Source organism: Hordeum vulgare, chromosome 7H, assembly GCF_904849725.1.
Source record: "Hordeum vulgare subsp. vulgare chromosome 7H, MorexV3_pseudomolecules_assembly, whole genome shotgun sequence".
Classification (NCBI taxonomy): domain Eukaryota; kingdom Viridiplantae; phylum Streptophyta; class Magnoliopsida; order Poales; family Poaceae; genus Hordeum; species Hordeum vulgare.
Window position 1 is genome coordinate 532,472,779 of NC_058524.1, and position 14,089 is coordinate 532,486,867.

Consider the following 14,089-nt stretch of genomic DNA (forward strand, 5'->3'; position numbering starts at 1 on the left):
TTCTGGATAATTTAAACCCCACTTTGTAAAAATCCTGTAGGTTCCAAATCAACTCCAAATGGAGTGATTCCAAATTCCAGAGCCTTCGAAAATCATTCCCTATTTTGAGAACCTTGGTCAACATTTCATTCAGGCTTTATTCTATTGCATAAAATAAATAGCATCCTATTGCTATTTACTCCATGTTAGAAAATTCCTAGTATATTCATCAACTTCAAATCCAGTGAAACAACTTCCTAAATATTTCTAAAGTTGTTCTGTGTTAAATGAGTGCCTCCACTCATTTTTATCACAATATTTTCTGTGGGCTTCATTAAGAATTCCCTACTCTTCCTTTCATCCATTCAAAATTCCCCGATGAACCAAATCTCCTAAATCAAGCTTTAGGTATTTTCTTATGACCAAAGAGGTCCAAGAAAAATAAAACTTCTATTTATAGCACACTTTTATTCTGCTTGCTATGTGGCTTACTGTGATTGTTTCTGACGATAGTTGACGGTAGACGGAGTATTCGGTGTTGGAGCGGAAGACCTCGAAGACCCCGAGGACTTACGTGAGCAAGGCAAGCAGCTCTTTGACCATGACTGAGCATATGTTACTTTGCACGTTAAAATAGCAAGTATTCCCGTTGCATATGATCATAAGTGTCGGTAATCATTTGACATGATTTTACCGAAGGCTCCCCCGGAGCACATGCATTGAGCTTGACCCTACCCCTTCAGGGTCCTGCTAATACCATGTTGACAAGTAAAGATATAAGTAGCATTATCATGAGCATGTTGATGACATAAAGCAAGAGTTTATGAAAACCCCGTCGGGTGCCACTAATGCCCGAGGGTGATGATCAGTTAGGTGGTCACTTTCGGTGAAGTGATGCACCCAGTATTTGTGTGAGTATGGTTTCGGAAATGGGATTAGATTTATGATGTGTCGACTGTCCCAACCCTACCAGTACGACCACGTTACCCCTCGTGGGACGGGGCTATGTTAATTACTCTGGTCGGTGCTAGCAAAGAGCCACATTACTAGTGGCGTGAGTGATGTGTGGTCACTCTCGTGATGGGGTCGTGCCAGGTAGGACGACTATGCCATTTTTATGAGTTCTAGTCACACCGTTGGTCCCCGCATGGTTGGTACTGTCCAGAGTTGGTGCTCGTAAGACGTACAACATGTGGGCTGGGTACCAATCGAGTGGACCTCTTTGTCTAGTATCGTCAGGGGAAGGCACTGATCGGGTACTTACCTCGGGTATGTGATATATCGCGAGTCGTGGATGACACGGAAGTTTTCCCGGATCTCGTGGGTCCAGCGTACTACCTTTGTAGAGTGTAAACTATTCGAATAGCCGTGTCCACGGTCAAGGACAGTTGGGTAATCCTTCTTAAACTACGTCCGGTCATTTCCGCATAAACCAAGTGTGTGTGTGTGTGTGGTGTTGAAAAAGGTGTTGCTATGATAGCAATGATATGACCAAGTTCGGTGACTTGGCATATAGGGTGAACCCGGATGGTTCAGCCCTCGACAGATATATTGATATCTGTAACCTGTTCTTCAAAAGTAATTCTTTATCTTGATGCATATTCATGATCATTCCACCTAGACGACTTACACCAAAGATGCATGATATTGTTATCCTTCACTTTCGTTGATTATATCATGGGCTGTTTGCGAGAACATTCAAAGTACTCATTGGCTTGCCATTGGTTATTTCATTGACCACGTGTGAAAGAAGAGGATATGGTGAAGATTAACTCGGTGACGTTCTTGCGAGCTAGGACGCTTCCCACACAGAATGCATGTAGGTTAAGGCTGATGGCATGGGTTCACGCTTTCAACCAATAATTCCGCTATTGGTCCAGATTGGAGTGTAGGCCTTTAAGGCCCTATATATGTAAGACTCGACCGAGGTGGTCATTTACTGTATCAAACGGTATGTATGGATGTAAGACTCTTTTATTCGGTATCTGTGTTCTGTGAGCATTGATCTCTGGGATCACTGAGACGGCGATCTCGACTCGTAAGTCGAGGTCCCCACAGTATCAAGTTACTGTCGGACCTCGCAGGGCGACAAGATCACGTACTGCTCCTGAGTGGTACGGTAATCCTATCTTATCTATCATGTTGTTAAACAACAATGAGCCTGCGAATTATGAAGAAGCAATGGTGGGCCCGGATTCCAACAAATTGCTGGAGGCCATGAAGTCCGAGATAGGATCTATGTATGAAAACAAAGTGTGGACTTTGGAAGTATTACCCGAAGGTCGCAAGGCTATTCAGAACAAATGGATCTTTAAGAAGAAGACGAACGCAGACGGTAATGTGACCGTTTATAAAGATCGACTTGTGGGAAAGGGTTTTTCACAAGTTCAAGGAGTTGACTACGATGAGACGTTCTCACCCGTAGCGATGCTTAAGTCCATCCGAATCATGTTAGCAATAGCTGCATTTTTCGATTATGAAATCTGGCAGATGGATGTCAAAACGGAGTTCCTTAACGGTTTTCTTAAGAAAGAGTTGTATATGATGCAACCCGAAGGTTTTGTTGATCCAAAGAATGCTAACAAAGTATGCAAGCTCCAGCGATCCATTTATGGACTGGTGCAAGCATCTTGGAGTTGGAATAAGCGCTTTGATGAGGTGATCAAAGCATTTGAGTTTATACAAGTTGTTGGAGAATCTTGTATTTACAAGAAAGTGAGTGGGAGCTATGTAACGTTTCTAATATTATATGTGGATGACATATTGCTGATTGGAAACAATGTGGGGTTTTTAGAGAACGTAAAAGATTACTTGAACAAATGTTTTTCAATGAAATACCTAGGAAAAGCTGCTTACATATTAGGCATTAAGATCTATAGGGATAGATCGAGGCGCCTAATAGGACTTTCACAAAGCACATACCTTGATAAAGTTTTGAAGAAGTTCAAAATGGAACAGTCCAAGAAGGGGTTCTTGCCGGTATTACAAGGTATAAAGTTGAGTAAGACTTGGTGTCCAGTAACTGCGGAAGATAGAGAAAAGAAGAGTATCGTCCCCTATGCTTCAGCCATAGGGTCTATCATGTATGCAATGTTGTGCACAAGACCGGATGTCAGCCTCACCATAAGTATGGCATGCAGTTTCAAAGTAATCCAGGAGTGGATCACTGGACGGCGGTCAAGAATATTCTGAAGTACTTGAAAAGGACTAAGGAAATGTTTCTCGTTTATGGAGGTGATGAAGAGCTCGTCGTAAAGGGTTACGTCGATGCAAGCTTTGCCACTGATCCGGATGACTCTAAATCTCAAATCGGATACGTATTTATTCTCAATGGGGGTGCGGTAAGCTGGTGCAGTTCCAAGCAAAGCGTGTAGCAGATTCTACATGTGAAGCGGAGTACATGGCTGCCTCGGAGGCAGCTAAGGAGAGTGTCTGGATGAAGCAGTTCATGATGGATCTTGGAGTTGTGCCAAGCGCACTAAATCCAATAACTCTGTTCTGTGACAACACTGGTGCCATTGCTTTAGCAAAGGAACCAATGTTTCACAAGAAGACCAGACACATCAAACGACGCTTCAACCTCATCCGCGACTATGTCGAAGGAGAGGACGTAAATATTTGCAAAGTGCACACGGATCTGAATGTTGCAGATCCGCTGACTAAACCTCTTCCACGAGCGAAGCATGATCAACACCAGAACTGTATGGGTGTTAGATTCATTCCAATGTAAATTGCATAGCGATGTGATGATAGATTATTGACTCTAATGCAAGTGGGAGACTGTCGGAAATATGCCCTAGAGGCAATGATAGAATAGTTATTATTATATTTCTTGTTTCAAGATAATCGTTTATTATCCATGCTATAATTGTATTGAATGAAAGCATAGATACATGTGTGGATATATAGACAAAACAATGTCCCTAGTAAGCCTCTAGTTGACTAGCCAGTTGATCAAGGATGGTTAAGGTTTTCTGACCAAACGCAAGTGTTGTCACTTGATAACTGAATCACATCATTAGGAGAATGGTGTGATGGACAAGACCCAAATTATAAAAGTAGCATGTGATCGTGTCATTTTGTTGCTATTGTTTTCTGTGTGTCAAGTATTCATTCCTATGACCATGAGATCATGGAACTCACTAACACTAGAGGAATACCTTGTGTATATCAAACGTCGCAACGTTACTGGGTGACTATAAAGGTGCTCTACAGGTATCTCCGAAGGTGTCCGTTGAGTTAGCATGGATCAAGATTGGGATTTGTCACTCCGTGTGATGGAGACGTATCTCGGGGCCCACTCGGTAATACAACATCACATATAAGCCTTGCAAGCAATGTGACTAAAGTGTTAGTCACGGGATCTTGTATTACGGAACGAGTAAAGAGACTTGCCGGTAACGAGATTGAAATAGGTATAGAGATACCGACAATCAAATCTCGGGCAAGTAACATACCGAAGGACAAAGGGAATGTTATACGGGATTATATGAATCCTTGGCAGAGAGGTTCAACCGATAAGATCTTCGTAGAATATGTAGGATCCAATATGGACATCCACGTCCCGCTATTGGATATTGACCGGGGAGTGCCTCGGGTCATGTCTGCATAGTTCTTGAACCCGCAGGGTCTGCACACTTAAGGTTTGGTGACGTTTCGGTATAGTTGAGTTATAGGTGTTGGTGACCGAAGGTTGTTCGGAGTCCCGGATGAGATCACAGACGTCATGAGGGTTTCCGGAATGGTCCGGAAACGAAGATTGATACACATGATGGTTTCATTTGGTCACCGGAAAGATTTCGGGCATAACCGGGAGTGACAAATGGGTTTCGGGTTTTCAACGGGAGGGGCCCACCCACCCGGGAGTGAGCCCAATAGTCCTAGGGTGGCGCACCAACCCTTAATGGGCTGGTGAGGCCAACCCAAGTGGGCTATGGCGCCACAAGAAGAAAACCAAAGAAAAAAGGGAGGTGGGAAGGAAGGAGGGGACTCCTCCTTCCCCAAACCGAATTGGGGTGGGAGTCCACCTCCTCCTCTCTCGGCCCGCGCCCTTGGGGCTCCCTTGACCCCCAAGGCTAGCCCCTCCCCTCCTCCTATATATACTAGAGGTTTTAGGATTTTTGATACACAACTTTGCCACGTGCAACTCAAACCTATAACTCGTAGTTCTACCTCTAGATCGGATTTCTGCGGAGCTCGGGCTGAGCCCTGCAGGAATAGATCATCACCATCACCGGCGCGCCGTCACGCTGCCGGAGAACTCATCTACTTCCACGTCTCTCTTGCTGGATCAAGAAGGTGGAGATCGTCATCGAGCTATACGTGTGCTGAACGCGGAGGTGCCGTCCGTTTGGTATTAGATCGGGACAGATCGTGGGACGACGGTGATTTGAATCACGAAGCTGTACCACTACATCAACTGTGTTTCTTAACGCTTTCCGTTGAACGATCTACAAGGGTATGTGGATCCGATCTCCCTCTCGTAGATGAACATCGTCATGATAGGTCTTCGTGTGCGTAGAAATTTTTTTATTTCCCATGCAACGTTCCCCAACATCCACATCGTAGCTTAAGGTGAGCTACTCCGTCTCTCTCTATAAATCTGCTAAAATAAGTATGCAGCATGCATTTTTGTAGGCAATACATGCCCTGGCTCTACCTTCGTTCCTCGCCACACTTTTTTTTTCTCCCAGCAACAACCCATATCCTTCCACCTCGCCTTGTACTCCCTCCTTCTTGCCTTCACGGCGTGCTGCGAGCCTGGAGCGGCGGAGTTCATAGCATGGACGACAAAGTTGTGAGTGCCTGATCTCATCAAAGCTGCAACCAATAGGAGCACTAGCGATCCACGCAAGGCTCCTCGAGAGCTGCAATGGAGTTCGTCAAGGTCGTCCATCGATGCTGCGATGAAGCTACGACATGCTGCCGGTGCTGCACTGCAGCTACAATGAAGCATCGTAGCGGCCAATGAAAGCTGCAACGGGAGCACCGTCGTGCCGGTGTCGGAGTTGCAATGACGCATCACGGGCTCCCGTCGGTGCTGCGATGAAGCTACGACGACATGTCGGTGTCGCGACGGAACATCGCCGCACCGGCGTTGACGCAGCAATGAAGCATCTCCGGCTCCCATCGATGATGTGGTGGAGCTGCAATGGACTGCAATGGAGCACCTCCACGACGGTGTTGGGGCTGAAATGGAGGATCACTATATTGTCGTTTGCTGCAAGTCGGACGAGGTGTGTTGGTGCTGCGATCCAACGCTTATTGGGGCCGCCGTACGGGGGTGTGGCGGTGTTGTGCTCAAATACTTGTTGGGGACGCCGGTGGACTGATGCAAGAGAAAACAGGGGTGTGACGGGTGTTGCGATCGACCAGCTCCATCGACGGGAGGGGGATGCGCATCTGCTGCAGTGAGCCGACCAGAGCTGTTTTTCCATGACGATGTGTGTCGTTACTTTGATGCGGCTGGAGATCGATGCGTTAAGGAATTCAACGGCTGCGGAGGGGCGGGGTCAGATCCGACGACTCGGGATGATTTATAGCAGCGTCCCAAAAGAAAAAGAAAAACTAAAGGCGGAAGGTGCACTCCACTTGGGCGACACGCGTCACGTGAAGAAAGCCATGTCGAAGGGCACCCGCAGGCCGCAGCCCAGTCCTTCTCTCCAATTAAACATCGAAAAAGAAAAGGAGCACCTGAACCCATCGAAATCTCTGCTCCCAGGAGGACAGGGCGGAGAAAGGCAAATCTCCCAATCCGTGGGAGCCATCGGCTGGCTCCGATTCCGCGCCAGCGGGGTCTCTAGCGGGGAGCATTCTTCCCCGCGGCCCGTCTGCGCCGTCCGCCGAGCTACACATCCCCCGGGAGGGCTGGGTCTTGATTCGGGTGCGCGGCCTCTTCCCCCGCCGAGTTCTTGGCGTATCTCCTTTGGAATCTTAAAGTTCTTCTGGTTTCTGCTTCATAGGGTAGGTTTTGGTTTAGGTTTCGTTTATTACTTGCTGAGGCCAAACCGACTCAACCTACTTGTTGTCTTGTGTGTTGCGGCACATGCATTTTGCATGTTTTATCCTGTATATATCATCACTGCAAAGTGTACTTCTATCTTGTTTATTATGGCGCTAGATCTTGGCTGAGGGTTTCAGTATTTTTATGAAATACACTTGTCAGTAATAAGGAGGCCTAAAGAAGTTGGATATCGACGTCTCCGGGTCTTATAAACAAACAACTTTAATCTGTTCCACTTATGGGTGGACTGCATTCCTAGCGAAGTGATTGTTCAAGAACATCAAACTTTATATCTGTGGGCTGCAGTGCAAATCTCTCAGATTTGTTTTACCCGGCCTGCAGATTCTGCCTGGTGTGGTCAAAATCCACTAAACGAAGATGGTTCCGCAATAATTTCCGTCGAATTGACAACGTGGTTACCTAGTTCTAGTTGACGACATTCTTTCTTCACAGGATGCCAGATGTATGAACCAAAGCCATTTTTGAGCACTGGGTCAGCTCACGGCACTCCGGTTTCTCACGATCAACAAATCGGACCAACTGCCAACAATGCAGTATCTAATATTGGTGGAAATAGCTCAAACGACAGCTTTGCCACCAGACAGCGTTTACGGTGGACAGATGAGCTTCATGGACGTTTTGTTGAGGCTGTAGCACAGCTTGGTGGACCCGACAGTAAGTTTTTTTTTTCCGATGAAAGGGCCACATAGCCCCATTTTCATTGTGAAATTGAAGTCATACATCATATTGTGTTCTATTACAACCTCATGATGCATCAACATGTTATAGCTGCGTAGCTTGTTGGATTGTCATTAGCTTATTTCTTCCTTCCTACTTCCCTTCACCTTAACCTGCAACTGACATATATGCTCCCTGTTTAATATGTTTACCCCTTGGGTGCATTTTTGCCGACTCTTGGCACAGGTTTATTCTAGTTAGTTAATGAGCAGCCAAACATGATATGTTGATATCCAAATATTTTATGACGCATACATTTAGGCACTGATGCAGTTGTTCTTTCAGGGGCTACTCCTAAGGGAATTCTTAGAACAATGGGTGTTCAAGGGTTGACCATTTATCATGTTAAAAGTCATCTGCAGGTAACTACTTAGGACTTTGGCATAATATTCTTATGAACTTACCCCTGAATTTACTGATTGAGTTGTCTGTTTCTTCAGAAATATCGGCTTGCAAAATACATCCCAGACACCACAGCTAGCGGTGGGTAATTGTACAACAAAAGGTCTTTATTTAGCACGCGAGAGTTCAAATGCACTGTGATTCAATTTTTGTATTGTAGGCGACAAGCCGGAGAAGAAAGATTTAGGAAGTCTGCTTGAAGGAATCGAAAGCTCTCCGTAAGTTTACTTTTCGCATGTAGAGTAATTCGCAAAAGGCTGATATAGTGGCATTCTAAAATGTAAACTTCCATTTGATACCGCTTAACAGTATACTGTCAAACTATCGACTGTGGAACTTTCTGGTAGATTGGTAGCCAACTTTTTTCTGAAACTTGAAGACTGGTAGTCAACTTGAAGGTTCTTCTGTTTCCTGAATCTTGATAAAGCATACCTTTCAACAGCAGGGGAACGGAGACAAGCCAGGTTCTAAAATTGCAGGTGGAGGTGCAGAAGCGTCTACGTGAACAATTAGAGGTATACATCATGGGCTCCGAATCTGTGACAAAGATTCATATGCTGGCACTGGCTGGTAGTAAAACAATAGTACAATACCATACTGATATTAAGGTTTTTCACGCATGCTGAACATTTGTACCTTTATCGTTGTACTGCCAAAATGTCTTACATTTAGGAACAGAGGTAGTGTATTATTGGAGGTAGTACTGTTTTCTGCATTGAATCTGGTTAATTTATCATATTAAGCCCATTGACATGCATCCTTTAGCATGTGATTGCCAAGTATTTACAGCAGCACATTCTTCTTACTGTACGTTACCCCAAAACATAAAAAGACTCGCTCAATGGTGTACTCCCTCCGTTTCTTTTTACTCCGCGTATAAGATTTGGTCAAAGTCAAACAACATAAAGTTTAACCAAATTTATATCAAAAAATATGAATATCTACTATATTAAAATTATATAGTATGAAAATACATATCGTGGTGCATCTAATAATATTGATTTGATGTTGTGAATGTTGATATTTTTTAATATAAAGTTAGTCAAACTTTACAAAGCTTGACTTTGACCAAACCTTATATGCAGACTAAAAAGAAATGGAGGGAGTACATTCTAATGGCACAGTATATGTTTTTGATCTACTCCCTCCGTACCTAAATATAAGTCTTTTAAGATATTTCACTAGGTGTCTACATACGGAGCAAAATGAATGAATCTATACTTTAAAGTATGTCTATATACATCCATATGTAGTCCATTAGTTGAACCTCTAGAAAGACTTATATTTAGAAACGGAGGGAGTATCATGCATACAAATTTCTCTGCCTGGCTTCAAATCAGCTGAAACACATCGTATTGCAAAAATCAGTTGAAGTTGAAACACACCATCAAGACCTAAATAAACACATCATCGCTAAATAAATACATCTCTGCAATAAAACCTAAATAAGAGTTTGCAAATATTATATTTGTCGGATGACATAATCCTGTGTCAGTAATCATCTGTTCACATGAGCTCTTGATTTGGTCTCTGACCAGCAGTGAAACTGCTGTAGGAAGCACAGTGGTGTAACTGGTCTTGTCATGCACAATTTTTCAGGCAGTGAAGCAGTGTCATACGAAGCTTCTATCTTTGCCTTCTAATTGCAGGAAACTATATCACTAACTGCTTCAGCAAAACATATTTGCAGGTACAAAGGCAGCTACAGCTCAGAATAGAAGCCCAAGGCAAGTATCTCCAGAAGATCATGGAGGAGCAGCAGCGCCTGACTGGTGTGCTGTGCGAATCAGGTAAGATGAACGCCCTCGCCCTGGCTGAGGAGGAGCTCCACCATGATTTCAGCAACACTGAGCCATCGACCCCAGTGCTGACCTCGGAGCCCCCATTCCGGGACAAGGCCGTTACTGCGAGTTGTAATCTGGAAGGAACAGACGAGCTGCTCAAGGTTCTTTCTTCACATGACGACTGCCTCTCCTTGGACCGTGAGCTTTCGACACCGGATTCCAGTTGTGGTGCCGGTTACCTCCTAAACAGCCCCAGAGATAGCAAGAGGGCTCGTGTCAGCAACAACCTTGGCGACGGAAACAACGAGTTTGCACTTCCTCACATCACTCCGGAGTCGAGCTCGGGTTCCGATTTGCAACTGAGAAGCTCGGTGTTCTCATCCGGCACAGGGCGATCTGATTCATCGGTGGCTCTCGATGCCAATGAAGATGGTTTTACCAATGGCTCAGGCAGTGACGTTTGATTAGTATTCGCCAATTGTCTCTATCAGTCACTAGAGCTATTTGTCTTGGAAGAGAGTAGATGACGTAGATGACGTGGACCATGTCTTTGATGTGTATTGTATTGCACCACTTGTGTTTACTCTGTCAGAGGTTCCATGCTATTTTAACAGATTGTAATGTAATGATCTAGAGCTTAATCACGGTGAAATTGCTGTTATCGGGCTTCAGATTGCATGATTTTGGGCTCTGTATCCGGTCGTTAAACTGAATTGACAATTTGTTGTCAATACAAGCCTAGATAGAGATGATGCGTGTCAATTACTCCCTCCGTTCTTAAATATAAACCTTTTTAAAGATTCCACTACAGACTAATACGAAGCAAAATGAGTAAATCTACATTATAAAGTACTCCCTTCGTCCCATAATTCTTGTTATTATTTTAAATTTTGAAGTAAAACAACGACAAGAATTATGGAACGAAAGGAGTATGTCTATATACATCCGTATGTAGTCCATAGTGTAATCTCTAAAAAGACTTATATTTAGGAACAGAGTAGTATTAAGCTACACAAGACCAAATTAACATGGGTGAGCCAAGGTTGTTGCTGACACGAGCCCTCTTGCTATCAATGTTTCAATATTTTGCTTACTACACAACATAACTTGCAATGGAGGCGAAGCCGTCACAGACACTGTTTGGTACAGGTGTTCAGACATGTCAGTCCTTCTATGGAACATGCCGAGTCACTATTAACAGAAAGATAAAACCACCACGCAACCAATTTATAGTCAGCCATTCTTCGGCTGTCAGCTTCCACATCATTCATTCATCTTCGTCCTCGTTTTCGCCTATCCCAACCCAGCGAGTGAATGCAAACAGAAATTCCTTGAAGGTAACCATCCCGTTCTTGTCCCAATCCATCTCCTCTGGTGCCATGTGAAAAAAATGGATATACGTCAGAGGGTGGTACTAGTAGCAGTGTCAAGCATATCTTCCTGTGCATATTTAGTTTTCTTCATCTAGATGACTATTCATGAGTGCAGAGTGAACAGCAAAAAGGGCGAACAGATATTAGAGAGCTAGTCATTTTATTTAGTAGGCATATGAGCATAATTGGTTTGATGCCAACATATTTTGATTTTGGCATTGCCAATGTTTGACAAGCCAATATTTGGCAAATTCAAAAGTTGCCAAAAGTTGCAATTTTTCGTGAGGTTAGCAAGAGAAGTTGGTAACCAATCAATCAGTAGCCAAATATTGGCATCACAACTTTTGGCATCAAACCAATCATGCTCTATGTTCAGTTAATGGGAATAATTCATCTCAAGAGACATTTTTGCCAGATCCACACCCTTATTTTTCCTTTGGGTGAAGAATATGGTATGAGAAAAAGATGTGACGATTCACAAATATATATGACTGGGGAATAAGATGTGCTGGTTCCCTCCAAAAAAAATCACCAAGAAATTGGGCTACTACGAACTGGAGAACTCACCAAATCTTTTCATGGCTATACGGCCAGCAGAGCGTTCCCCTGGTATGCTCTCATTTATTGCTTGAATCATCTCATCCTTACTCACATACCCATCCTTGTTCTTATCCAAGAAGACAAATGCATCAACCAAGGTCTCAAAAGTTGACTCAAGATCTCCTAATCCCATCTTTGTTTTCTGCGTTTTCAGTTAAGGAAACAGTAAAACTCCTGCATAATTAGTGTACGAGAACTAAAACAGGAACTGAATGCAGAAGTCCGTGAATATCATCTAAGAAATATTGATAATCCAATCATATTTATGATATGATATCCTTTTAACGGGAAACAGTGTATAAAGAATGAAGGATACTGCTTCTGATGCAGCAGGGTCATTGAGAAGATAAACAAGGCACAGAAAGACAATGAACTCATTGTACTTCATGCCCATATCTTCATTTATGTCGCAAGCTTCAAAGAGATCACTTATCTCCTCCTCTGTGAATGAGATTTCCAGCTTCTGAAAGCAATTCTTGAGCTCTTCTTTATCAATTTCACCATTGGAATCTTCATCTGAGAAAGGTAGGAAGCAAGTTCCGGATCTGTTAGTTACACAAAAAGCAAGAAATGCCTAAATTAATTATGCTCCTTTGCACAAGTCGGTTAATATTTGTCAAAGGGCAGCATTCTTCCGCATAGGCACTGCTGCACTGTAAAACATCACTTGAACTCAACAGTTTATTGGAAGGAACAATAAGTGAAACAAGAGTTCAGATATCAACAATTTATTGACCCGCTCCTCCTTCATTATAACTTGAAAACATAGCAAGCAAGATCTCCATCGCAATTTGTTAGCTATGAACTTAGAAGGACAAGAGAAAACTGACTAGCACACAAAGAGGGCTCACCGAATTGCTGAAAGATAGTCTTGCATTTTCTCAAGCCCTTGTCGATTTTCGCGAACTTCATGATAATACTGTTGAACGACTTGACCGAAGTTCCATGCGACGCTCTCTGCTTCATGGACTCCACCATCTTCGACTCTAGCTTCATACCGTGGGAGCTCTGCCTGCCGGCGTCGTGGCGTCCAAACACGCCCCCCATGCCAGCACTTCACTTCACTCAGTGCCCACAACTGGTAGTGGATACACACCAAATGACCAAACAGTAGCAGCACCTGAAAATGAGTCTCAACCTTTGGTGACCGCTTCAGAGCACTATAATATCCTGCAAGTAGTAGCAGAACCAAACTATGCTCGCCGCTAGTCACCGCACTCAGATTCACAACTCACTAAAATATCATTCTTTTTCACACGAGAAGAACATGACTCCCAGCAATTCATCGTCACAGCCATCAACCAATCAGCTAATCACAAGACAGCGCGTACGCAAAGACTGAACCCGAAATGAACAGTGAGGAAATCAGCAGTGGCGGCACGGGCAGGGCGCGCGATAGCAAACAACGAGGGCCTACTTCACAGCAATAATTAATAACGAGTAAGTATAAATAATCTCGGCACAGGCAAGTCCCCACCTAATCCTACCTACCCATCGGGCTTCGGGCTCAGTTGGGTTGTCGCGTACAGCCAAATCATCGTCTACCAAGAAGAAACCTGCAGAGGTCCAGGACTCCAGGTTGCTTGCGCGCGCGCAGGACGAACAGGCCAGCCGCAAGAAAACCACGCTGCATCGATCAGGGTGTAGAGACTACGAGTGGGTAGAGCATGGGCTTGCCTTGCCTGGGCTCGACTCGGAGGTCGGTGCTGCGGATCCGCACGGGGATCCAGAACCGGAGGCGCTGATCGGCGGCGGGGGGAGGCGCGATATTTTTCCTTCTTCGCCGCTGGGATCCTTCGGGTCTGGGGGAGGCGAGGGAAGCTTTTCCTTTTCGGTGCAGCAGATAGGAGAAGGAGGGTGGCGAGAGCGGCGTGAGGTGGCAACGGCCTGCGCCACAGGACCGGGCGAGGATGGTTTTGTGCGGCTGACATGTGGGGGCAAGACGAGGTGGGGTCCAGGATTCAGGGAGTGATAGGTGGGGCATAGGGTGGTGGGTGGGTGGCTCTGGAATGGCGATGACTTCGCCCGGATGACACGCCGGGTGGCGGGTGCCCCGTGAATGAAGAGCCGACCTCGGACCGTTTGTCTCGCTGTCGCCGTTTCCTTTTATTTATTTCCTTGATTATTGTTTTTCTGGGAAAAAAGTTCTCCATTAACTCATGGGGGCTTCTCAGCCATAGCCAGATTTACAACAAAGTCCATTCCGACAA

The 14,089-nt window shown here is 44.6% G+C and overlaps 2 protein-coding genes across 4 annotated transcripts; one reads left to right on the forward strand and one right to left on the reverse strand.

The window, feature by feature from the left end:
- The first annotated feature begins 6,584 nt into the window (after nt 1-6,584).
- LOC123413204 (protein PHR1-LIKE 2-like) lies at nt 6,585-10,577 on the forward strand. Its single transcript, XM_045106150.1, has 7 exons — nt 6,585-6,862; nt 7,436-7,657; nt 8,006-8,082; nt 8,161-8,203; nt 8,283-8,340; nt 8,568-8,637; nt 9,813-10,577. Exons 1-7 carry the CDS (start codon nt 6,601-6,603, stop codon nt 10,368-10,370), a joined length of 1,290 nt encoding a protein of 429 aa, XP_044962085.1. The 5' UTR covers nt 6,585-6,600; the 3' UTR covers nt 10,371-10,577.
- Nucleotides 10,578-10,870: 293 nt separating this feature from the next.
- On the reverse strand, nt 10,871-13,763 carry LOC123413205 (probable calcium-binding protein CML21). Of its 3 annotated transcripts, none has more exons than XM_045106151.1 (5): nt 13,557-13,763; nt 12,731-12,999; nt 12,196-12,395; nt 11,847-12,021; nt 10,871-11,277 (listed from the first exon to the last, which is right to left on the reverse strand). In XM_045106151.1, exons 2-5 carry the CDS (start codon nt 12,924-12,926, stop codon nt 11,174-11,176), a joined length of 675 nt encoding a protein of 224 aa, XP_044962086.1. In that variant the 5' UTR covers nt 12,927-12,999; nt 13,557-13,763; the 3' UTR covers nt 10,871-11,173. The 3 variants fall into 3 exon arrangements, with proteins under 3 accessions (XP_044962086.1, XP_044962087.1, XP_044962088.1); XM_045106152.1 differs by having other exon boundaries at nt 13,562-13,736; XM_045106153.1 differs by lacking the exon at nt 13,557-13,763 and adding an exon at nt 13,357-13,538.
- Nucleotides 13,764-14,089: the final 326 nt, after the last annotated feature.